This window comes from Miscanthus floridulus, chromosome 8, assembly GCF_019320115.1.
Source record: "Miscanthus floridulus cultivar M001 chromosome 8, ASM1932011v1, whole genome shotgun sequence".
Taxonomy (NCBI): Eukaryota; Viridiplantae; Streptophyta; class Magnoliopsida; order Poales; family Poaceae; genus Miscanthus; species Miscanthus floridulus.
The window spans coordinates 52,457,215-52,484,439 of record NC_089587.1 but is presented as its reverse complement, the minus strand read 5'-3'; the positions used below and the strand labels follow the sequence as shown (position 1 = coordinate 52,484,439).

The following is a 27,225-nucleotide window of genomic DNA, read 5'->3' as shown; positions in this document are numbered from 1 at the left end:
GTGTCGACCTCGGCGTCATGTATTATGGCGCCGAGGTATTGGCCACTTAGGATTTTCTTTTGTGCACAGCTAGGTACAGGTACCGGTCACGTAGGATTTTCTTCTGTGCACGGCTAGGTACCTCAACGTTAAAACCTGTGGCGCCGAGACGTGTTACCTCGGCGCCATGACTCATGACGTCGACTCCAGGGACCAAAGATGAGTTTAAGTCTCTCGTGAGACCAAATATAAATTTTATTAAAAAAAGGTTAAATAGTAAAAAATTCAGTTGGGTCGACAAAAGAATCTATCATACTTCCCTAATGTTGTATACCACTCCTTCCTGTTAGTTAATGCTCAAGAGAAACTATATATTGACCCACTGCAACCCAACGTGGCCCATATGGCTGGCCCATGAGCATGCTTATATATATATAAGCTAATCACCGGCCAAGGGGTGATTAACCTAATTGCAAGGCACCCACCCACGCCGCCGCCCTCTGCTGTTCGCGTGCGTGTGTGCGTGCAACCGCCGGAAGAAGCCAGTGCCTTTGGGTTCCGTTGCAATCCGTGTGCGTCGACGAGCGCTAGCACGCTACGTCGCCGCCGTTCTCCTGTCCGTACGTGTGTACGTCGTGCTGCTACGTTGCGCACTACATCGTACGATACGACACCTACGTCTACTACATCAACTACGCGCGATCTGCCAAGTCTTCCGCTGCGTCGCGCGTCGAGAAGGTATAACCTATGATCATCTACATGCAAGTGATTCTGTTTTTACGCGGTAATTAATTTGTGCTAGCGAATAGCCATCCGTATAACCCAACAGTGGAGGACATGAACAAATCACAGATTAAATCGAGTGACAGATCGATTCCCATATCAGGGGGACAGAGAAGGAGATTCATCGTATCAGTAGCCACACACCTGGGACTCTACCGCAGCTACGCGCGCCGGGGAGCATGGCTGCTAGGGCCCGCACGTTGTGGCCGCTGTTACCACGATGTAGGAGAGAAGGGAGACTGCGTGGTACAGAAGGGGAAGAGAAGGGAGAAGATGAGAGAGAGAGACGACGGGAGTGAAGGAACTTAAAAGAATTGAGATCAAATTTTTGATCTGAGTACCAGGAATACTGTTATCGGTTGGTGGCAATATCTGGCAGTAATAGCCCACCCTTCCTGCCGTTTGTAATATCACTGTTTCTTGAAGCCACGAATCGATAATTAGTATTATCACTGTCAATTCCATGAACCAGCAGTGATTGTATATTTTGTAGTAGTGTAACTAAATTTATATAAAATAAAAGAATACTAATATTCATCATATTAAATATGTACCATTATATTTGTTATGAAATATATTTTGATAGTATATACCTATTTAGAATTGCTATACTATTTTTTATAAATTATTGGCCCAATGGAACAAGCAAAAGCAGCAAGTAGGGACATGAATGCAAATGGTGTAAGGATGTATTTTTTTTTTCAAAATACAATACACGTCACGCACTTCCACCTTTATAAGGTGCCACGTGTATAACTTATCCTTATAAACATCACTGCACATCACACAATTAAAAAGAAGAATGTCGATATCGACAATGGTATCATTGTCGTTTCACCGTCAATCGATATATCATCTATTATCAAAAGAATAAATATGAGAATTTGTACGTTGCTACTCCACATATAACGAGAGGACAAAACAATTACGGGAAAATACAGTGATGGAATTCTAAAACAATTACGGGACAAAACAAGCACATTAGCACAGAGTACCACACACCGCAAGACGTAAGGATGTGAGAAATCCTAAGAATACCCCCAACATCGCTGCGTGAATCATCACATTTCTCCCATGCTGTATTAACATGTCTAGATGGACAGCTGTACGTCCCAATCAGGAAAAAGAGAAATCATTTGGTTTCAATTGAAAGAAACGGCAAACCATTCACTGAAATGCATGAATCATGTGCCTGATCATCGTCAAACATGTCGTTAATATCTGAGCTTATGGTGCAGGGAACAATATATATACTAGCTACCGTGTGTTGGGTGTTGTCCTCCTACCAACAAGGTAAAGACGAATTTACGTCACAAATTTATCGAAACTAACAGAATTCCCGAGGTTATGGTTTTGAAGATCCATAACATTCTCTAATTATAATCTGAGTCTAGTTTGGTGATCATGGTTTCCAATTTAAGACGGCAATTTTATTTCAGTGAATCTTAAACATCGGCGCTTGCAGATCTGATAGACTCCACCATGGCCAGGTCATGGCGGCGCGGCCATAGGCCACGGCCCATGGAGCACCACGATATTTAATTACCTAGTCTAGATAGCTTAACAACTTAATAGTGCTACTAAAACTTTAAAGCAGAGTTATTTGAATGACGTAGTTTTTGAAAACTGTGATCTCAAAAAACTTTTGTTCAATAAGCTAATAAAAGATATAAAACCTTGGTTTAAAAAAAGATGTCATAAGTGAAACTCTAGGAATGACTATAGTTTTGACAAAACCATGGTGATACATCAATACAATGATCAATGGAATGGAAGCACCATAAAACCAGGAGGTACAGCAGAGCAGCTGAACCCGAAGACAAGAAATCCCCATCGGAGATCGGACTCACACGACTGACCCAAACTGTCTCAGTGCCTCGAGCTCGCGGCTACAGTACTGGCTACATGTTGCGTCCACGGAGCGCTGGTATGGTGGCGAGGGACAGGCCGCCTATCAGCACCATGAGCAGGGCAACGCCCGTCGCCGGAGGAGTTGCCTCGCCAGCGGCCAGTAGCCCCGTCACGGCCAGGGAAGCGACGGCCACTCCCAGGACACGGAGGCCCTCTCTGCGCATGCGCAGGCGTTGAGCGCCGGGGACCTCGTCTTGCCCAACCATTCCAACCACACCGTTCCCGTCCTCATCTGCAACGGCCTGCACGAATGTGTACATGAGTAAGATTCTTTTGGTGTCGCCTCTATTGAAAAGCAATAACACCATGTAGCTCTACTTTTTTATTTTTCGAAAATCACAAGTAACTCTACTGGATCCCCAGTCTACGATTCAAAGAAAAACAGGTGTTTGAGCCCATAGAAACTCTTTGGGCGCAGCAAGGGTAAGCCCAGTCCACAGCCCAATTGCAATTATGAGTGCTTTCAGGTGGTTAAACGGATTTGACCAAACCCTGGGCCGTCGACGAGGGCGTGCTGCGTGCGGATGGGCGACCGCACGACCGCAATGGCCCAAGGCCCCAAAATAGTTGGGCCTCCAAACCAACAGGTCACGCGTGACAGCCTGTTTTTTTGTCACAACTCACGATCTTATGTTTTTTGGGGTCACCGTCAGCAGAAGTTTGACTCCTTAGATCTGTTGATCTGCTGCTTTGCTCGGTTAAATCGAGCGCTGGTCCCTGGAGGTGCTAAGCAAGATCTTTCTTCTTTTAGTGATACGTCACTCTCATCAAACAGTGAAGTTATATAATGTTTATTCAAAATACTATTCGCTGACCGCCTGACCGCAAAACATTTGTTTTTCCCGCAAATTATTTCCTTCGCCCTAAAAAGGTGCTGCTTTTTTTTTTGCTTTTTTTCTCAAACCTTCTTATTTGGCCCTAAAACAAATTTCCTTTGGTTTCTTGGCCCTTCCATTAGTTTGATAGACTAACAGTGTCAAGTTGTACCCGAAATGACTCTTTTACTCCTGGTTTGAAAAAATAATTATTACAAAAAATAAAAAAATAATGATTCCATGCTTGAAAAAATATTGTACCTTATTTTGGAAAATTATCGATAGAGACAGCCTAAAAGACCCATGAAAAAATATTGGCCATAAAATAGTCATTTTACGTACCGTTTGACACCGTTAGCCCATCAAACTAACGAAAGGGCCAACAAACCAAAGGAAAATCCTCTGTGCCAAATAAGCAAGTTCGAGAAAAAAAAACAAAAAACTAAGCAACACTTTTTTTGGACCAAGGAAATAATTTCCTCACTATTAGTTTGTCTATTGTCTATTTCGTGCATGCATTAGCTACCCTAATCTCGGTTGGGTCTGATTACTATTTCTTCAATTCCAAATTACAAGAAGTTTTAACTTTTCTAGCTTCATAATTTTTTTGCTATGTACTTAGATATACACTATATCTAAATAAATAGTAAAAACAGTATGGCCCTGTTCATTTAAATTTATCAACCTGACTTATTAGTTATGGTATAGTGTTCTTCCCTCACAACAAATCAGCTTGTGATGATATATTGTTTGATAGACAATTTCTAATTTTTTATTAAATAACATATATTTGAAGTTAGCCTTTGAAACACATAACATAATCATTGGATATTGTCGGCGTTTCAAGTAAACACCAACGAGTAAATTTGTATTATTGCGCGTTTGGTCCGAATGGTGTGTTAAAAAGATAAAAGATTTATACTAGTTCGGGCAGAATGTCCCTATATCCAATTCGTGGCTGCTGCTTATGTTATTTGCACTGAGAAGTTCATAGTAGGGGGTACAAACGAGCAAGAGAGGGACATGTCCCAAGTCTCTGATGGAAATGTCGAAAGGATGCAAAGCGCTCGGTTGTTGCTCTGCTATGTGTGATGTGATGCGTGGTGTGTTGTGTGATGCCTGGTGTGTTGTGTGATGCGGTTAATCGGTCCTCTTAGTGGGGTGCCCTGCCTTTCCTTTTATAGACCAAGGGAAAGCAGGGGTTACAGATGGGAGAAAGAAGAAAAACTAGAGACAAGGGAGGTCCTTCAGAGATGCCGGGTATTCCTTTTCCTCTGTGCCAGCCCTGCTGATACTGCGGACCGTGCCAGGGATAGCTCTGTGTCAGGTACATGTCCGCTAATGATGCCATGTTCTGGCTTTGTCCGCAAGTGGTCACGTCCCATCCCGTCTCGTCGGACGGCGCGACGGACCAGGGCGCTGATCCATGACCCTACGGGGAGCACACGACGCGGTGACCGCATGCCCGTTACTGTAGATGATGTAAGTTTCCTCCTAGATCGTAGTGGTTGTCCCCGGACATCGGGTGAGGCGGAGCCAGCCCCCAGACATCGGGCGAGGTTGAGCCAGCCCCCGGGGGTCGGGCGAGATGGAGCCAATCCCAAGACGTCGGGCGAGGCGAAGTCTACCCTCGAACGTCAGGCGAGGCGGAGCCAGCCCCCGAACGTCAGGCGAGGCAGAGTCTGACCTCGGACGTCGGGCGAGGGGGAGCCGGCTCTCGGGGGTCGAGCGAGACGAAGTCTGCCCTCAGACATCGGGCGAGGTAGAGCCAACCCTCGAGGGTTGAACGAGGCAGGGCCCACGATCTCGATGATCGAACGAGAAGTGGCCCGACAAATAGTGTAATCGTGCTCTTGGCCGCGCGGATGAATCAAAGTTGACGGTCATTAGCTCCTCCTCTTTGGGTACCCTAATATTGGTCCCCGACAGTAGCCCCCGAGCCCCTAAGCCCCCGGACGATTCGAACAGAATTGCCCGGGGTTTTTTTTGACTTGCCAGAGGGTGCGCACGAGCGCACCCGACGGGTGTAGCCCCCGGGCCCCCGAGTGATTCGAGTAGAATAGCCCGAGTGTTTTTTAACTTGCCAGAGGGTGTGCACGAGCGCACCCGACGGGTGTAGTCACTGAGCCCCTGGATGATTCGAGCAGAATCGCCCAGTTTTTTTACTTGCCAGAGGGTGGGCGCGAGCGCACCCGACGAGTGTAGCCCCCGGGTGATTCGGATAGAATCGCCTAGGGGTGATTGGTCTTGCCAGAGGGTGTGCGCGAGCGCACCCGTCGGGTGTAGCCCCCGAGCACCCGGGTGATTTGGACAGAATCGCTTGGGGAGTGATTTGTCTTGTCAGCGGGTATGGCTGTGAGATTCGATGGTTTGATAAGTTGATAGCACGATTGGAGTCCCGGTATCCCATTCGCGGAGATCTACCAAGAGTCAGCCACAAGTTCCTTCGAGGGTTGCTGCATTACTACAAGGTGGACCTGTAGCACCTTAATCTCAACAAAATCCAGCACATTGCGGTGTTCGTCGCCCTGTGTGAGGGATTCCTAGGGATTAGTCACCACTTCGACCTGTGGCGGTACTTCTTCGTCGTCACCCTCCTGAAGAAACAAGAGAAGAAACAGGAGCTAAATGTGCCGATGGGATGCGCCGACATTCAGCTTCACAACAATCGAGTCAGCGAGTACCCGCCAATGCGTCTATCGACCTCCAACAAGGGGTGGCATTCACATTGGTTTTACGTCAAGAACGCCGCCGCCGCCCCCCTTGCTGGTGTTCACCAGGCGCCTCATCGAAGAGGTCCTAGAATCATGGAGGAAGTGGGGAGTCCCGGAGAAAGACAAGAAGAGAATCTAGGACCATCTCACCGCCATCCGTATTCAGAAGGAGAGGGGCGTGAAGGGGTCGGGGATCATCGACGCCTACCACATGAGTGTGGTGCCGCTGATGAGGCGTGCGCTTCCCTTGCACATGATGGCGCCCGGGGCGTCACTTGATGAGACGGCGCTCACCGAGGGAGCGCTCTCCCCCTTCAAAGTGGCGTAGCGCATCAAGGAGGCGATAGAGCTTTCTCGGGATGACGTCGGTGCCGTCCTCGATTTCATGTATCCGATGTCGGGGCACCCCCCAATGTGGCTGGAATCAGGGTTCATTTCCTTCGTAAGTTTTCTTCCCTCGTGTACCCCCTTTTTTATTTGACTACCGACCCCTTGATGCTGATATCAAGATGGGAGACCAACCGAGGAACCTCGCCCTTATGGATCATTTGGCTCTGCTGCTGAAAGATCCATTTGTGATGGCGGCGAATCGTGCCGTGGCCGAGTGGAAGAGGAAGGCGAAGGAGGACGAGAGGAGAAAGAAGTAGTAGAACATATGTGCGCGGGAACACGGGGAGGAAACCGACAACGATGATGACGACGACGAGGAAGACGATGAGGTAGTTGTCGACACCGAGTGGGATGACCTAGAGAGCGAGGATACGCTGATAGGTATCCACTCGTCCGTGCAAGGACCCTTCCCGTTCCATGTAGGGGGAGGCGAGCCCATGAGGTCAGAGGAGGCGGGCCGGATCGTCGGCCTGTCCTTAGAACCAGCAGGGACGGGCGGTTCTGTCGCTGCGCCCGAGGTGCCAACGGAGGGGGTCGGCCCCGCTGCCGCGCCTCAAGAGCCAGCGGGGACGGGCGGATTCACTGTCGTGCCCCAAGAGGCATCGAGAGCGGGTGGCTCTGCCGCCGCGCCCGAGGTACCGAGGAAGGGGAGTGGCTCCGCCGCCGTGCCCCCAAATGCTAGGGAGGCGAGCCCCTCAGCCCAGGAGCAGGGGGAGGGCTCAAAACGGTCCTGCCACGATGAGGTAGAGCAGGGACCTGGGGGTTCATCACCCAAATGTCTCCACCGCCCAACAGCGCCAACGTAAGTCACTAACTCCTCTGTTTCTCTGTTTTTACTGTGACTTATGCCTTTTCTTTTCTTGCAGCGCCGTGAGATGGGTCAGACGGGGCACTTCTTTGGCGCTGGCGCCTAAGAAGAGCATCGCCATTCAGGCGAGGCGGGGGCCATCGCCCGACGTCGCTCCTGTTTCGAGCGAGAGCGGAGCCGACGTCACAGCCTTGTCGGCCGGTCAGGCACCACCCGCGGTGGTGCCCATGTCCTCGGCGGGTCAAGCGAGCAGCGAGGCTAAGGGGGCACCCTTGGAGGTTGCCGAGCAACCAGTGACAAAAGCGATTCTGCTGCCGACATTGGAGTGGGCAGAGCTTCCAGCCGTGCTCGTTGCGTTGACCACGGCGGGCGCGACGCAGCCGGACGAGGTCCCGCCAATAGAGGCGGAGGTGACGGTGGCTATGATGGATGGGTCATAGCCAGAAGCTGCGATGGCGGCACCCGAGGCAGCGGTGCGACCCGTGCTACCGGTGGTCCAAGAGACGATGCCCGTCGTGAGCAGGACAGAGGGGGTCGCGGCCGAGGGATCCCCAGACACCACGGTGGTTGTCGAGGGGACCGGCTGGGAGTTGTCCCTAGCCCTGACATCGAAGGGCAGCCACCCACCTGCATGGGATGAGCCCCTGCTCCGGTGGTTGAGTTCGCAGGACCCGTCGTCAGAACTCTTCACCCTCGACGATGCCGCTGAGGGCATGGAGCGGGAGAGTCTCAATGAGGGGATCACGGCCGCGCTGGAAGCTCTGAACCAGGCCAGGGGCGCCCTGTGCGACATCATCGTTCCCACCAGCTGGGTATTCACTTAATCTTGCCTCTCGCCCTCTTCTTTCTTCATCTATTTTTGTGTTCTGACCACCATCTTTTTTCAGTCTCTTATTGCTCGCAGCCGGGAGAAGTCCCGGTTCCTTCATGAACATAAGGAGGACTAGGACTGCCTCATCAAAGAGGCATAGCTGCACAGGGATGTGACCGCCCAGCTCTAACAGAGGGTGGCCGAGTTGACTCCCCTTACCACGAAGGCGGACAATCTTCGACACTGGGAGGCTAAGGCCCGTCGAGACGCGGAGGATGCCGAGAAGTCTTTTGATGAACTATTGGAAAGACACGGCAGGATGAGGAGGAGGCCGCCAGAGTCCGGAAGGAGCGGGACGAGCTGCTCTAGAGGGATGCCGAGGCCCGCTAGTGGATCCTCGACCTCCTGGCCAAGGCCGAGAAGGAGCGGGAGCTCAAGCTGGGAGCCGAGGAGAGGTTCGCGGCCCTTCAGCAAAGGGCGAATCAGGATACCAAGGTGGTCACCCGACTACGTAGGGAGCACGACGAGCTACGTCAGACCTCGGAGAGGCTCCGCTCGGAGCGCGGCGTGGCCCGTGGGGAGCATGACCAGGCCGTCAGAGACTGTGATGAGGCGCAATAGAGGATCAACTCCCTCTAGGCCAAGCTTGGATCCGCAAAAGCCTAGAAGCTGGAGGCCACGGGCGCCGCTGTCAGACTGGCCACGGATCTTGCCGAGGCGAGGAGTCTTCTTCAGACGGAGAGCGATGAGCTCGATGTCCTGAAGGTTGCCCTCAGCGTAGTCTGTGACGACCTGCAGGTGGTGCAGGTGGAGGGGACCAGCTCGCTCGCGGACTGTGCCATAGATGTCATGGTGCGGGTGCACTAGCTCGAGAGGGAAGCCCTTCGCTCAGGGATCACCCAAGCCTTCGCCATCACCCGCTCGCATTATGATGAAAGCATCAACTTAGAGACGATGAGCCTTGGTTTCGCGCGTGGCTACGAAGCCTCCGAGCTGGATGAAATAGAACCGGCGGTGGCTCCTCTCGTGTGGAACCTAGCGAACAAAGTTGAAGAAATAGTTTTCCCCCGGAGGGGATAGTTTAGTCAAATAGGCTGGATAAGCGTTCTTGTAACCTGTGAACAAGTGCCGATCCTTATATATCATAAAAATAATTTCATAATTTTGTTTTATTTGATTGAACTTGTTTTCTTCCCTTTTATGTGCGAAAGAAGGGCTCACGTATTTCGACTCCTCCGTTTGTTAAGACCATAGGGCCCGAGGTGTAAGAGGAAAAAACTTCGAATCACGTTGGTGAGCAAAGATACCGTAGCCGTCGAGGCGTAGGTTTTTTGTAGTTCAACCAGGCATGATCAAGGCGTCTCGTCGGGCGGCGCGACGGACCAAGGCGTTGAACAGCGACCCTGCGGGGAGTAGACGACGCAGTGACCGCACGCCTGTTACTGTAGATGATGTGAGTTTCCTCCTGGATCATAGTGGTTGTCGTATGCTTATGTCAGGATCCGCGCCCGAGGGTTGATGGCGGCGCCCACAACATTGTAAGATAAATGTCGACGCCTACAACACTGTTCGGGGCTCTGACATGCCTGGAATGGCTTAAAGCGCCCGTCCTGTCATATCCTGACGGTACTTTCCTACATACGTGCAGGGTATGGTCCTCGATACTGTGGTTGACTTAAGTGTCCTGCCTTATCCGCATGCGTCATTATGAAGGAGCAGTGTGCAGACGTCGGGCGAGGCGGAGCCAGCCCTCGGACGTCGGGCGACGGATCCAGCCCCTGGACGTCGGGCGCGGCGGAGCCAGCCCCTGGACGTCGGACGAGGCGGAGCGAGCCCCGGGGGTCGGACGAGATGGAGCCAATCCCAAAACGTCGGGCGAGGCGGAGTCTACCCTCGGACGTCGAGCGAGGCAGAGCCAACCCTCGGACATCGGGCAAGGCGGAGCTAGCCACCGGACGTCGGGCGAGGCGGAGCCGGCTCTCAGGGGTCGGGCGAAACGGAGTCTGCCCTTAGACGTCGGGCGAGGCGGAGCCAACCCTCGAGGGTCGGATGAGACAGGGCCCACGGTCTCGGTGACCAGACGAGAAGTGGCCTGGCAAACAGTGTAATCACGCTCTTTGACACGCGGATGAATCAAAGTTGACAGTCATTAGCTCATCCTCTTTGGGTACCCTAATATTGGTCCCCGACAGATATATATCCTAAAGCCTTTCGTGCCCATTTGAAATCAAGCAATGTCCCGTTGAAAGTACGGGCAAATTTGCTAGTATAAATAAGAAAGGACCATATCTACATCGGTTGGTGTCGTTGGAATAAACAAATTGGACAGTTCATATCATCTTTTCGATCTGCCTTTGTCATCACATCATTAAGGCTAAGGTTTCTCTCTTCGATCCTCACAAGACCTGAAACGGACGATCGCCTCGCTTCATCAACCTACGTTTAAAATAGTGCCAAATCCATAGCCTCCTAAGACTGGGTTCACAAGCCTTGCCTAAAACTATGCCAAATCGGTAGTTTTTCTAATTTTCTAATAAGGTATCTCTCTTTCCTTAATTTTGCTTATTTATTACAAGTCAATTTTATGGACCATTGGACATAGGTTCAACCGTCCAGTGTACCTGATACCTCTGTACCCTTCCCCCTCTCTCACGACACAGTTGCAGCTATCCGTCCTTATATTATGATGAATGATGGGAGGGGAGCGATGGAAGTTTAACCTAAAATTTAGGACTTGAGGACAGCTTCTACACCATTGTACGAGTTATTGTCATGTACATCATAACATTCGTTTTATTCTATGCATAAATTAATGAATTGTGGATTACTATAAGACAACTTGTTATACAGGTTGTTTCATGAGTCAACTTAAGATTAAGTTTCCACTTATAAATGTACTCGCTCAAATCCATCCAAGGAGCGAGACAATTCTAGCTCTTCTATTCTACCCATCCCTGGTGAGATGAGATCCTATGGACGTGTTTGTAAAGCCTGAGCTCTATCATTAGCTACCGCCCCGGACTAACGGCTAACCTATCAACACTATGCTACCTCCACTGCCACCAGCAACATCCCCAGCACTCCTGCAGTAGTCAGCAAAGGCAAGCCTAGCCCTCAACCACCTATCCCTGATCTAAATTGCTTGCCCAAATAAACTCAATTGATGGATAAGCAAATGCTGAGCAGATTTCTGATTAAATCACTTCTTTTAATTGTTCTTACTGAGAAGTTAGAATAAAGTCTAGAGGCCATTCTAAAATGTTGTGCACTTCCTCGGTCTAAACAGAAGGAGCAGAGCTCCTGCCAAGTTCCTTCAAAAAGAAAAGAAATAAGACCAGCCTGCCTCGGCCCAATGAATAGATCAAATGAGCAATTAAGACTAACTAGGAAGGATGTGGTCCTGTGAGATAACGAAACAACCTCAGGAATGCTGTTGCGGGCAATGTGCCGGCCGCCATGGAGATGAAGAGCGAGATGCAGGGTGGACTCTTCCTGAATGTTGTAGTCAGCTAGCGTACGTCCAACCTTGAGCTGCTTGCCAGCAAAGATAAGCCGCTGCTGGTCAGGGAGAATCCCCTCCCTGTCCTGAATCTTCACCTTGACGTTGTCGATCGTGTCAGATGACGCAACCTCGAGGGTGATGGTCTTGTTGGTCAGGGTCTTTACAAAGATCTGCATCTGCAGAAAAAAAGCAAAAATATGTTGTCAGATGCCAAAACTCATGACTAAAAATAAGGCACAAAAGTTGACAATAATATGCTCAATTTCAACTGTATCAACATTACAATGACAATCCCCTCAAAAAAAAACATTACAATGACAATGTTGTGAGATACTGAGATGCCAAAACTCATGCCAAAAATATGTGAATCCACATTGCAAACCCAGAATTTTTTTCTAAGACTAAAAGAAAAGGTTGAGGCAAAAGTTGATAATAATATGCTCAACTTGAACTAATTGAAGGTTTCGACTCCAGCGTAAGCAAATTGAGCATTTTTCAAGTCATACAGTTGTTTCAGAATTTTAAAATGTATTCGAATTAAATTTCACGGAAGAACATCAAAACTGATTCCTATAAAAAGGTATTGGGAAAAATAAGGCACTGATGACAACACAACATCCTATAGTGACTTTAATATCTGAGTACTCACGGTTGCAACCATGGGCATTCTAGCAGATTAACTATAATCTAGCATTATCAGTAAAACTAGATGTAGCAATAAAATAGCCTCGGAAGCATAAGCGTTAGTTGACTTGAAAGGAAAAAAGCAGCACCCCTTGCTGAGTTACTGAACACAATTGCTCCATAATACACAACAGATACCTTAAAGATCCAAGATACCACATGCTAAGAAAGCTATATACTGTGGCAGCTTATACAGATGGATTGATGAAACAATTAAACACAGAAGTCAACAAAGCACACTTGAACATACAGATTAGTGACTCAGAGAGATGCTGACTGATCACGCAAACAAATTAGGCAGGGATATGAGCAAGTTAATTTGAAACAGGTGAGTCAATCCTGTAAAAGTTCATCCTGATGTGTGAGTGTGACTGCCAATACGTTGTTATAGGAATTCAAACAAGGTGCAAAGAAATCCATATCTTCGGACCAACTAGTTTCACTGAACTGGAAAAAAGCGCCCTATGGTTTCCTTGATTTAGAATTAGCATCAAATATTAAATCACAACAAAACTGCACTCCAGCTTTTGAAATCAAGTCCACATGTTTTAGAGTTCAGACAATAAAAGTCCAACTAAAAAGCATTCAAATTTAATTTTAGAGGATACCAAATTTGGATGATCTTCTTGATGTATAGAAGATAAACAACTAACTAGTTTACTTCCGAGCCAGATGACAACATGCCATTTGAATATTCTATAGTGACTTGCATTGCTGTGGCTCACAGCTAGGCACTCTACATCACGCATGGGAGACTGAAAAGGTGAAAAACTGGTGTTGGAAGCCAATATACATTGTGCATGCATATAGCAGGGTTGGTCATTCAATTCATAACCACAATTCTAGTATTATAAGAAGCAGGCAGTTTGCAAATCAATATTTCCACAAATTATAAAATATAACACAAAAACAAGATAGCAGCAGAAGCACTACTTGAAGGAAAAAATAGAACTGCTGGATGAACTACTTAGTACAATTGTTCCATGGTACACCACGAACACCTTTAACATCCAAGATACGACATACCAAGAAACCTAAGTATCCTGGCAGCACTAGATGTACAGGAAGTAAGCCCCAGACAAGTCAACAAAGCACACTTGATCATACAGATTGGTAGCTCAAGAAAGAAATGCTAAGTAATCAGGCATTCGAGATCATCCCTCATAACTTCAGTTCAGGTATATGAGCAAGTCAATTTGAAGCAATTGAGCCTATCAGGAATAAGTTCACGCTGACATGCGACTGATAACATCCTGTTATTAAGAGTCAAACAACAAGAGGCACAACAAAGAAATCTGGATCTTAAGACCACTAGTCCCACTAACCTGGAAAGAAATAACACCCCATGTTTGTAACATTTCCTTGATAAGAAACTAGTATAAACTGTTCAATGAATCCGAAAGAATTGTTGTCCAGGTTTTGAATAAATTAACAATGAAACCAACAGATTTAAAATGTTTATACAGGAAGTCAGAACTTAGAAGTATTCAATTCTTCCCTAAAAAGAATATATATATTCAATTCAAATTTCAAAGTTCTCTTTCCAAAACCGGGTATCTCCCATTTCCATTTAACAACAGAAATAACAAAGTTTTACAAAAATAGGTAGTAGGTTGGGAGAAAACTAGGATCGAAAGGAAGTGAAATACTAAATCCTAATAAGCATGCATCAGGCTACTAGAACTAGCCCTATACAACCTGGGTTGAAAAGCTGACCAACTGCTACAACAAGTTGAACAGACATTCATAATCCAACAGCACAGGATAGAAGTTTAATCCAACCCTGATAGAATTAAATATTTTAAAAGTTTTACATATAGGACAAATATACCAAATCAAAATTAGATTAAGAATCCATCTAGTTATTTCCATAGCTGGGAGCCTTACATGCAGGAGCCCAGAATGAAAAAATGACAAGGGAAATCTGGAGTTATAACACACATAGTTTGATGATACAATACACAACCACACTCGAGCATTATACAGTACTAGTAAGCAGTTTGCAGACATTAAAAATGGGCGTGTTGGAACCAAAGAGCAGCAGAATCCAACTAATGCATGACTCGACTAGGATATCAGGCATCTTAATCAACTACTTCAGACAATTATAACATGGTCTATACACCCTGATTCCCTAAAATCACCAAGAAGGAAAAAGAAGACAATAAAGCAGTAACATAGCAGCAGTGGCTGTACATGATGTTAGCTCATAATTGAGTCACCGATACTTAAGATGTAACCGAGACACACATATCAGCAAAACTCAGAGAGATTGTTTACCACATGCTTACTAATCAGGCAAATAATGGTCCCTGATTTTTTTTATTTCAAAGATATGAATAAGTTGGCCTAAAACAAGTGAGGTACTCAGGTACAAATCCCCCTATGACGTACTCCCTCCGTCTCAAAAATAGAGTCACTATGGGAATCGTGCTGGTCAAACTTTCTCAACTTTAACTAAGTTCGTAGAAAATACATACAACATTTATATCTCCTAATAAGTTTATAATGAAAGTATATTCAACGATCTACCTAATGATACTAATTATGTACCATAAATATTAATATTTTGTTAAATATATTTGGCCAAAGTTAAAAGTTGCTGACTTTTTGGAGAATGACACTTTTTTTTTTGGACAGAAGGAGTATATGTGTATGACCTTGATTTTGAGTGTCTAAGCAGTAAGTTGAGCAAGGCAACTAATTAGTTCCCCTGAACTGACAGAAGCACACATGGGCAGATGACAAAACCGTAGCAGAGTTTTGGACTATCCACTAATAAACAAATTAGCAACGAAATCCAGAATACATGATACGTAACAGCTCTGTGAGCACAAGCTGAACTGCCAAACCAAACAAATTCAGGAAAATCCTACACCAACAAGCAACAGATAATTTTTTGGATCTGGGCCACCCCATGTGACCACTTCCATCCTCTGGAAACAGAAATGCGAAAAGGGGGTATTTCGATGGAAGAAACGGAATACAAGCAGACTACTAGTATCTACTTTGTGATCTCAGGGTAGATTGCTCTTGTGACCTCAGGCACGCCCTAAAAGATAGTAGTATCAGTAGAACTGGAAAGGGGATAAGTGTTTGTTGAGACAAGAAAACAACTTGTCACAAACAAGCTCAGCATCGAATCAACAGATCTAACACAAAGGGCCCAAGACCACGGGGGTTTCGGGCAGAATAGGCACGGATTTGGGATCGGAGAGGGTTACAAGAAGAGGGTAACATAAGCCAAGAATCAAATCGGTTGGAGATTAGCTCCGGTGAATATATATTGGCTAATTGTGAAGAGAGAGTAGAAAGTAGAGGAGGAATGAATAATTACCTTGGCGATTGGGCAGAACGTGGTCCGTCGGACGGTCGCAGGGAAGATTTTGCTCCCTTTGGATTGAGCTTTACAAGGAACGGAACGGAAGGAAATGCGACGGAAGCGATGGTTATCGCACTGCAATTTATAGCGGGCCAACGGTTTAAGGCTATCAGTATTCGTCCGGCTCTATTTCTATCTTAAAAAAAATATTTTATTCTAATTATTAAGATTCTCATCTCTATATCTATTTCTTCCACGCTCATACTATCTCTATCCTATACTATATATCTACTATTTCATATTTTATTCCTTTCACTTCTTTTCTCTCTCACCAACTCTCTCTTTCCGCGCTACCGTGTTTAGCGTGTGCGCTGCGCGTGGTGCACTGTGCCGCCGGAACGCTGATGCCGATTTACAGACGCGCGGGCGCGCGCACGCTACCGCGCGCGGTGCCGGGCCGTTTAGCGGTACCGGGCTTCCACGTATACGCCGGACGGCAAGTGGCGTTGGTACTGCAGTTTAACTCGGGTTACCTGACCAAACACCGCATTCGCACGGGGCGATACGTCGCATCAGCCGCCCACCGTGTTTCGTCGTGATTCCCTCCGTTCCGTTCCGCGCGTCCGGAAGGTTGGTGGTAAGCTGCGCCACCGCCCACCGGTCACGCCTCACGGGCACGCGATTCCAGCAGCTGGAGAGTTGGGGATGCGATTCGCCTGTGTCATGTGTCTCAGTTACTAACGACGGAGGGGTTAGCTTCCATTGGAGCTGGCCTATCGTAGGAGTGTGCAGATCAAAAAAAAAAAAAAAAAAAAAAAAAGAGCTAGCGCATATCGTTGGCATCTATGGAAACATACAAGAAATGCTCAACGCGATCGGAATCGAACTCGTCGTCCGTCTGAATGCTCGATCGGCTTCTCCAATCTCATCACCAATAGGTGGTGGAAATGGAATCACGGAGGCCAGCCACCTAGACTGCCAGTGCCATGTCCTCCTCCTCGGCCTAAGTGGCCTCGTTCGCTCTAGAGAAATCTAAAGAAATTTATGAAAGAAAAAAACTATTTTGGATATAAAAAAAAGCGGATCAAGTTGAGTTTAAGGACACACGAACAGAGCCAGTGTCATTCTCTTATAGAGCCATGCGCAACCTGTTCGAGCCCCCAAACCATACGTCCGTAAAACCGCGAGAGTTAGCTCTAAATACCATTTGTAACGCCCCAGGCCCGACACACGGCACAGGCCCACTCTACCAAGGGGTGGGCTCCACCTACGTAGCAACCCGCTTGCGCTTTCGTCATCGCTTCGCGTAAAACGGTTAACCGAAGGTTACTGCGCGTTCTTGGCCTGGCTATTTAAGCTGGTTCGGTGAACTCATAATTTACGGTAGTGTACTAAATTCATGGTTGCGCAGTGGCTTCTGTAGCTACAGTAACTAAGCGCTACAGTAAGCAGATTCAGCCTAGCCCACTTCAACGCTAGAACTACAGTACCCCCAACCACAATTCGACCCATGAGCTAGGTCTCATAGGCACCATGTCACACATTTGACATTTTGTTTTTTTTTGCGAGAATCACACACACATTTTGCTTGGGTCAGGCTCCACACTTTGCCAGATTTAAAACCCAACTATGAACTGCAGAGCTACCTAAGGGTAAGGGGGTGATTGGTTGCCCCAACGGGGCGGTCCTAAGGCCCATTCGGCACGAGTTGGTGCAGTGAGGGCGTGATTGGTATTCCGACTCGCACCATTTGCCTGCTCCTCTCGATACCTTTCCCCTCCGCCATCCCGCACGCCTCCATCTTCTCGATTTCTCCTTCCCTCTCGGTCTTGGCTCGCTCGGTGCTTGGCGAGAACCTTCGCGCCGAGCGCGGGAGATGAGGCCATCCGGGCCATAAAGCGCGCGCGTGGGTCTCGGCTAGGGTTACCACCCTCACTCTTCGCCTCTCCTTCTGCCATTGCTCCGGTGTGAACTCCCATCTTGCTCCCCCTCGATCTCGGTAGCCCTACCGAGGTGACCCTCGTCGGCGGATTTCTCTCGGTCCTCCGGCGCTTGAACGGTATATATGCCACCTGCGCTCTTCTCCTCCTCTTCTTCACTATGGTTTTTTGTTGATTTGTTGGTGGATTTTGCTTGAAATGCTAAGAAATCAGGGTTCTTGGTTTGACATCCTCAGATCTGTATGATGTTATACCTGATTTACCTGTTCCTAGCTCAGATCTGTACATGATGCTTCGTTTTTTATTTATACCTCATGTTTTGTATAGATCTTGTACATGTTGATGCCTATTTTGTTGTACACACCGAGCAAAGTGCCTAGAGGTCAATGATGTTGATTGGTTAACAATATACGCTGGAGGAGCACCCTTTGGTGTGGCAACCGCGTCTTTCATTATTCATTTTGTCTGATTTTTTGCTTGCTAAGCAGTACATACCCATGTTGCATGCTCGCTTTCTAATGTTGCCCTCCATCCTGTTGTGGTAGACATGGCGTTTGAAGCTAGGCGAAGGGCTGCCACTGCTGTGGTTGTTGCAGTGGCGGCTTGGTTTTTCATGTGGTTTATGAGGAGAGTTGAAGATTCACGCTCAGTCACCTATGGTCCCTTGGCTGAGAGGGACATACAGAGGATGAACAACCTTAGATATATCTATGAATCTAATGATGTGCACTGTGTCAACCTTCTTAGAATGGGGAGGGCCCCTTTTTCCAACTTTGTGACCTTTTTCGTAGTAGAGAGCTTGTCACTGACAGCATACATGCATCTGTTGAAGAACAAGTAGCCATGTTCTTGCATGTTGTTGGTCACAATGAGAGGTTTAGGGTGGTTGACCTTACCTTTAGGAGGTCCGCGGAGATAATTAGTAGGTTCTTCCAGAAGGTGTTATATGCGGTAGGAGAGCTGATGAATGAATTGATTGTCCCTCCTACTACCAATGTCCATCCTAGGATCCTTGGGAGCAGAAGGTGCTACCAATGTCCCTCCTGAGCACAACCTACTTTGCTTAGATGCATACTAGCTGGCCTCTCCACTTTTGCATATAGCCATGCTAACTATCTTATGTTGTAGGAAGTATTTTGATGTGTAGCACTTACCTCAACTGATGCTACAAAGAACCATTTGTTGCCTAACCAAGGCTGCATCTAGTCTGGAATAGCATAGGAGCCATGGTGATGGATGTGAGGCTTTGTTCATCTGTGTGGTATAGACATTAACAAAGGGTGATTGTCAGTTCACCTAATACATTTCAGATGCTGTTATTGTTCTTGTAGGAGTTCCTATTTAGCCGATGATGCAAACTATAGCAATCTGAGGTGGTTGTGGGTATTATTCCTGTTGTTGCTTTATTGTCTACTTATGTTTTCTCATGTCTTTCATCAAACCGTGGGATACATCCATTCCTAAGCAACTATTGTAGGCATGTCTACCGGATGGCTGGGATGGACGTGTCCCACGGTTCCATGGGAGTCATGAACTTGCCTTAGCAATTTGTGTTCTTATTTGCCACCTGGGATGATTACAGTTTTTGACTAAGGCTGATACAATTGTGAGATCCTTTTCTTGTCTATGAAGATAACAGTGCTAGTTTGAGTAATGGATTATGCACATTGTTGACCTTGAACTTGTGAGGTACTAGAGCATTGTTTCTTCTATCTTTTGCTTATGCTTCTCATGGCTGTAATCAAACCATGTGAGACATCCATGCCCAAGCAACAGCTGGATAATTCTGATGATCTGATGGCTGGGCTAGATGCCTCTCATGGTTTCATTCCTGTCATGATCTTGGTTTTCTATAATCTGTTTGAGGTTTGTTGCTGTCTATGTTTCTTAAGCTCCAAGTTCAAGGTCAAATGAAAAGGCAATTAAATCTGAGGCAAATCGATTGAACTACCCCTCATCTTATCAACATCTTATACTTGCTTTTATGTGTTTTTAAGGGGCAAATGGCTTGGTATGTTGTGTACCATGGCAGAGTTCCTGGGGTATATGCAACCTGGGCTAGATGCAATGCCTAGGTAACTGGTTTTAAAAACAACAGCTACAAGAGCTTCCCTAACAAAGAAGAGGCAGAAGCATCATACTTAGAGTTCATGGGTTATGAAGATGATAAAGTTTTTGTCGATCCTCCACCAAAGGTGCTCAGGAAGAAATCGATGTTATTTGTTGTGGCTGTGGTGTAGTCTTTTCTGTTGCTGGTGCTCCTATGGTTCGTTCTTGCTCGTTGCTACAACTGTCTATGATGCTCAAAATGCCATGGCTTTGTATGTTACCTATCAGGGAAAGGAGCCTGGGGTCTATGCCCTAAAATGCCTTCTTGCAGTGCTTCGGGCAACAAATGAAGCCCTAAAATACCTTAGTTACTGGCTATTGCTTTGGTTCAGTCGTTTATTTTGATGATGCTTGAGTTTTTCATTACTAAGCATTGTTGTAGGTGCATCTAATTGTTTCATATTGCCTGTGATGGTTTCAAAATGCCATGAAAATGTGTGGAGACAATGACCTTGTGAGGAACTATGACTTTTGGGCAACCAGTCATGCCCTTATTCATGATTTGCTGGGAGTACTATTGTCATGTTTATGTCATTAGAAGCTCCAAGGTCATTGTCAATGCCAAGCTTGTTGAACTGAGACAAAATTATCTATGTTTCCTTCTATTCTTCTTCATTCTGCAATACCTGGTGGTAACCACACCAAAACGGTACATGGGTGCTCGCACCCCAGGCCGTGCGCCCAACCAAACACAAATGCTACCACCACTTCATACAGCAAAATGATCAATGGGGGCAACCAAACAGAATCATTGTCATCCAAGACAGCTAAGCTAAAGCAAACCAAACAAAGGTGGATGAATGCTTTGATGCCGGCTCGGAAGAGCCTGGACAAGGCCACCATCCTAGACCGTCGACCTCGGAGCAACCAATCATGCCCTAAGTGTCTTAGTGGAAGTGGCACGGTACAATTTGTTAGTCTCTCGAAATAAAGCCAATTGCATAATGTAGCAAAAAAAATCTTTATACATTTTCCAAATATTTATAGTTACAACTATCACGTTTATAAAATCTAGACTAGATATAATCAAAGGGTTGACGCCACACAAAGAACGGATTAAGAGACCTTTTCTTTCTGTATGTAATTGGAATTCGTTTCTTTCTATAATTAGAGTTCCACTATGTAAAAAAACGATTTTTAGCAACGGTTCAATTTTTTTGTAGAGGCGGCTGGTGATGGAGCCGCCCCTACAGTGGCGTGCTCGGGTGCTCAGACACCAGCCACCCCTACAAATGGAACAGTAGGGTGGCTGGTGTTACGAGCCACCCCTACTCAAATGGAGTCTGATTTGTAGGGGCGGCTCAATCACCAGTCGCCCCTAGAAATGCTATTTGTAGGGGCGGCTGGTGATTGAGCCCCCCTACAAATGGTCCCGTATTTATAGCACCGATTTGTAGGGGCGGCTCAATCACCAGCCGCCCCTACAAATGCCCCCATATAAAATAGATGCAGCACCTTCTTCCTCCTCGGGTCACTCACTCCAACCCGTGAAAAAAATGTGAGGAGGCCTTAGGCACCTCCCAAAAATTGCTCTACTAAGGGGGGAAGGTTTTGGTCTCAAATCCTTTGGCGGAGAGGTTGTAGAAGATAAAAAAATACTATTCTATACTTTTTTTTAAAGTTTTAATGGTTGGTTAGTGAGTAATTAGAGTTTTGTTTTTCTCTCTCTTCTATGGTGCTTGAGCTATTTATGAAGCAAATTAGACCTAACTTTTAAATGTACTAGTGTAAATTAGGGAGGAGGACAAGATCATACCCTTATTTGGTCCATGTTTCTTGATTTTAGTGAATAATTAGTTAGTTTTATGGATGTTTCATGTGCATGTGGATCTAGATCTAGGGTTTGTTTTTTTTATTAATTTCATTTTTGTAAATTTATGTTTGATGAAATTGGACTAGGGTTTGTATGAAAGATATTGGGTAAAGTATAATTCTTGCTAATTGTTGTCTTTGAAATTATTTATTGTAATCAATAAATATGTATTTTAATTATTTATGGATAAATGGGCCGTTAATTAATTTTCTTTTACCATGGTGTGTTTGAATGCTTCATGTAATTATATTAGATTTATATTCATATATATCTAAAGTATATACAATTATTCTCAAGTAATTATTAATTTGTTTCATTTTTATATATATCTGAATAAGTACTCCTTTAATGTTTGTTTTGTTGTTGTTGTAAAAGATAGAGTACAGAAACTCTTGGATGTATGGTTCATTAAGGTTCAAGGTAGGTTTCCGTGAAGAGGTGGATAAATTTATTGAAGCCGCAAAGAAGCATACAACGACATTGAAAGAGAATAAGGATACAATTATTTGCCTATGTAAAGATTGCAAGAACCGTATGGTATGGACAGATGTGACTATCATTAGATCACATTTGATTATGTGAGGATTTATTAAGGACTACACAGTGTGGATTCATCATGGTGAAACGGTTATTGTTAACGACGAGGATGAGGAGGAATACGACGACGAAACCATAGAATCCCTGTCCCAATATTCAGCAGAGCTTGATGCACGAATGGATTTCGAGTTTGGTAATGAACAAGATGGTGATGCTGGTGGTTGGGATGGTAACGACAAAGGTGGTGCCAATAATGATGGTGGAGCACGTGTCGGGGATGAAGATGATTTGGAGGACATGATTCGAGCCCTTGGACCAGAGATTTTACTAAATAGCCCGAAAGGTCTAGAAAATTTAGAAAGGATGACAAAAGCATCGAAGGAGACTGTGTATGGTGTTGAAAAGGGTTGTCCAATACATTGGACATTGCTACGTTTTGTGCTTGAGCTGCTCATCCTGAAGGCTAAGTATGGCTGGTCAGACTGTAGTTTCAATGATCTATTGCATCTCCTGCTATGGGTGCTGCCACAACCAAACTCAGTTCCCACCAACACATACCAAGCGAAGAAGGTCATAAGTCCATTGACAATGGGGGTTGAAAAAATCCATGCATGCCTGAAAGCATCTAGGCCCCTAAGTGGATTTCGGTGATTAATGTTAATACAAGATTACTATGACTAACGTGTGTTTTGCAGAGGCAATTAAGTTAGGTCATGGTAATGGAGATAGATTGGGCAATTGAGGTTGTCATGCCCCTACGATGGAAATCATTTCGGTTTTCAAAGGATGGACGACAAGGTTAAGGATAACTAGTTCTAAGTATCAATTGAAGTTGTAGAGACACTTAGAGTAATTTAGGACTTTGTTTTTTCCTTTGGCCGTACTATGAAGGGGGGTATGAACGGGTAGCTTGACCTAGTTGAATCTAGTGAGTTAGGTGTGGTGCACACTTGTTAAAACTAGCTCTAGGTAGCTCCTATGAATGCCTAAGATCCTTTGGAGCAAACTTCATTCACATATGATCGAGAGTTGGAAGTGAATGGAGGGTCAAATACTGACCGGATGCTGGCTCCGGTGCGACCGGACACTGGCCACAGGGTCCGGTCAGTTCATTTGACCGTGAAGAACAAGTCTGGTGTGACCGGACGCTAGAAGGTCGTGTGACCGGACGCTGAGGGCCAGCGTCCGGTCGACTCCAGTAAGGGTCCAGACTTGAGAAAGTGCGACCGGACGCGTCCGGTCAGTGGTGACCGGACCCTGAGTATCCAGCGTCCGGTCGTTTACAATAAGCATCCAAGAGCGACCGGACGTGTTCGGTCAGTGCTGATCGGACCCTAACAGCGTCCGGTCATCACGTGAAAACTGTTGCGCGGGTTGAACTAACCGGAGCGTCCGGTCAAAATGATCGGAGCGTCCGGTCACCCCGCAGAAGCTCATAACGGTTCGTTTTTTAGGCTGCCTTATAAATAGAAGCTCCACTCGTGAGTGGAGTCACTTTTGCTCATTCCAACAGCTGAGAAACACGTTTGTGAGTGCCAAGAAGAGCAAGGTCCTAGTGAGGTGTTTGTGATTTGAGAATCCAAGAGTGAAACCTCATTAGTGAATCAAGAGTAGACAAGTGTGCATCCATCTTCTCATTAGGCTTCGCGTGGTCAAGTGAGAGTTCGTGCTTGTTACTCTTGGTGATCGCCATCACCTAGACAGCTTGGTGGTGGTTGGGAGCTTGGTGATCACCCGGCGGAGCTTGTGGGTGACCCAACTCAAGTTGTGAGCGGTTTTGGGTGATTCGCCGCGACGGAGTGTCGAAGAATCAACCCGTAGAGAGCACTTGATCCTTGCGCGGATCAAGGGGGAGCTACACCCTTGCGCGGGTGCTCCAACAAGGACTAGTGGAGAGTGGTGACTCTCCGATACCTTGGCAAAACATCGCCGCGTTCCTCTCTCCATTTACTTTGAGCATTTACTTTAAGTATTTACTTTGAGCAATTCAATACTTGTCTTTACATTCATAGAATTGCTATGCTAGAGTAAGTTTGGAACATAGGTTGCAAGTCTTTTGTGCGTTGATTTGATAGAAACACTTTTCTAGGCACAAGGGGTTAATTGGGCTATCCGTAGGATTTGATTATTGCAAGAAAATTTAGAATTAGCCCAATTGACCCCCCCCTCTTGGGCATCTTGATCCTTTCAATTGGTATCTTAGCCTCGTGCTCACGTTTTTAAGCCTAACTGCTTAGAGCAAGATGTCTCACGGGGATGGACCTCCTCCTATCTTCGAGGGGGATGATTTTCCATATTGGAAAATTCGCATGGAGGCTTACCTAGAAGCTCTAGATGTTAGAATTCTTAGAGCCACCTCTCAAGGGTTCCCAACACCTAAGAATGCCGCACAACTTCAAGGCGATGAAGTAAACTATGAAAAATGGAATGCAAAGGCTCGCAACACCATCTTTAGAGGCCTTTGCAAAGATGTGTTTAATCGTGTAAGGAACCACAAAGACGCCCATGCACTATGGTCGGACGTTTGTGCGCTCCATGAGGGAACCAAGAGTGAGCGTGAGGAACGCTATCATCTTGTGATTAAAAAGCTAAATTCTTTTGAGATGCTTCCCAAAGAAAGTGCTAATGAAATGTATTCTTGTTTAAATGTTCTTGTAGAGGAAGTCAATGGGCTTGGACTTACTTAAATGTCACCATCCGACGTTGTGAGAAAGATCTTGAGTGTCCTCCCCATTGACAAATATGGGCACAGTGTGACCGTGCTACATCAAGGTGATCTTTCCACCGCTACACCGACACAAATCTTGGGAAAGATCAATGCTCATGAGATGTACATGCACATCACGCCACAAGATGGCTCATCCTCTACAAAGAAGAAAGAGAAGGACTTAGCATTCAAAGCTAGCCAAGATAAGGGCAAGGCAAGACTTGATTATGAGAGCTCAAGTGATGAAGATGATGAAGAAAGTCTTGCTCTCATGGTGAAGAAGACCGCCAAGATGCTAAAGAAGCTAAACAAGAGTGGCATCAAGTTTGACGGCAAGAAGAAGAAGTTCTTCACTAGCTCAAGAAGAAAGCCAATCTCTGAGATGGATTGCTACAATTGTGGTGAACTTGGCCACCTAGCTCATAAATGCACAAAGCCCAAGAAAGACAAGTTTAAGAACAAGGGCAAGAAAGATGATTCAAGTGATGAAGATGAAAAGAAAAAGAACAAGCCATACAAGAAGAAAGATGGCAAAAAGAGAGACTTCTACAAGAAGAAGAAGAGTGGCAAGGCCTATATTATCGGTGATTGGCTCACGGACATTGATTCCTCAAGTGGATCATCCGATGATGAGAGTGATAATGAGAAGGTGGCCGCCATTGCTATTGATCTTGCATCCTCACCGCCACCATCGCCATTATCCTCTACACACCTATGCCTTATGGCCAAGGGTGAACGCAAGGTAACTAAGAGTGATGATAGTAGTGATGATGAGCAAGCTAGTGATGATGATAGTGATAGCGATGATGATTCACCCACATATGATGATCTTATCAAAATATTAAGAAAATACACTAAGATCATTAGAAAGAGTAGAGCTACAAATGAAAAACTTGATGCTAAAAATGATTCACTCTTAGCTAAGTGTGATACATTAGAAAAGGCTAATGATGAGCTCAAAGAAACAAATGATTCTATATCATCCAAACTCAAGGAGCTCAAATCTTCTAAGAAAGAGCTTAAAGATAAACATGATAAACTTGAGTGGGTGCACAATGAGCTTATCATTAGTCACAACAAGCTAAAAGATGAATATACAACTCTAAAGATCAATTATGATACCCTTGTTATTGCACAAGAATTCTTACTAAATGAGCCATATGTTGCTACTAACCATGTTGTTAAGATTGATATAGCTACCTCATGTGATGATCTAATTGATGAGAGCATTGAGCATGGATCTAGTAGCAAAGGCAAGCAAGTGGTTGAGTGCAATGACTATGATGAGTATGTCAAGCTCAAGAGTAACCATGAGAAGCTCATGAAAGATCCTGAAGAGATGAAAAGTCACAACACCATTGTGCTAGAAACTCTTGATCATGACAAAGAGTTGATCCTTGAGAATGAGAAGCTCAAAGAAGAAAATAAGAAACTCAAGGAAGAGAAGAACAATGATATTCTCAAGGAAGAGAACAAGAAGCTCAAGATGGAGAAAGAGCATCTCAAGGTGGGATTGAGCAAGTTTGCTAGAGGCAAGCATCTCCAAAGTGAGCTACTCATGAATACCATCATGAAGATGGATAGAAGTGGCATTGGATATATGGCAAGTGTAGAGAAGAAGAAGGCTCAAGCTCAACACCAACAATCAAAGCCAAAGCTAAAGCCAAAGAGATGTTTTGAGTGTGGACAAGAAGGCCACTTTGCTCATGAGTGTAAACTCCACCACCACAACCCTTGCCCAAGCATGCTAGACCCTTTGCTTTCAATGCTCACTACATGCTTAGAAAAGATTCTAGTGGAAAGATGAAAGTCATGTTCTTAGGACCCTCTAACAAGAGTAGGCCTAAGAAGATTTGGGTGGCTAAGTCACTTGTTGAGAAGGTGAAGGGCCCTCAACAAGTTTGGATCCCTAAAGCTTGAATCTCTTGTGTGTAGGTGAACTACAAGACCGGTGGAAGTCATTGGGTCATTGATAGTGGTTGCACTCAACATATGACCGGCGATCCTCGTATGTTCACCTCACTAGATGAAGAGGTAGATGGACAAGAGAAAATAACATTTGGAGATAATTCAAAAGGCAAGGTTAAAGGATTGGGCAAAGTGGCAATATCAAATGATCATTCCATCTCCAACATGCTCTATGTCGCTTCATTGAGCTTCAACTTGCTATCCGTTGGGCAATTGTGTGATCTTGGCTTCCAATGCTTATTCACCGAGAAGGAGGTTGTTGTATCCAAGGTAGATTACAATCAAGTGATATTCAATGGATTTAGATACAACAACCTATATCTAGTTGACTTCACCTCCAAAGATGCAAACTTGAAGACTTGCCTATTCACCAAAACAACACTTGGGTGGCTATGGCATAGAAGACTTGCTCATGTTGGGATGAGCTCACTC

General features: G+C 45.8%; 1 protein-coding gene across 1 annotated transcript; it reads right to left on the bottom strand.

Annotated features, from left to right (window-relative positions):
- Positions 1-2,439: 2,439 nt before the first annotated feature.
- Positions 2,440-15,861, bottom strand: LOC136476382 (uncharacterized). Its single transcript, XM_066474199.1, has 3 exons — positions 15,735-15,861; positions 11,632-11,889; positions 2,440-2,915 (listed from the first exon to the last, which is right to left on the bottom strand). The coding sequence occupies exons 2-3, from the start codon at positions 11,887-11,889 to the stop codon at positions 2,664-2,666; spliced, it is 510 nt and encodes a 169-aa protein (XP_066330296.1). The 5' UTR covers positions 15,735-15,861; the 3' UTR covers positions 2,440-2,663.
- Between the last annotated feature and the right edge of the window lie 11,364 nt (positions 15,862-27,225).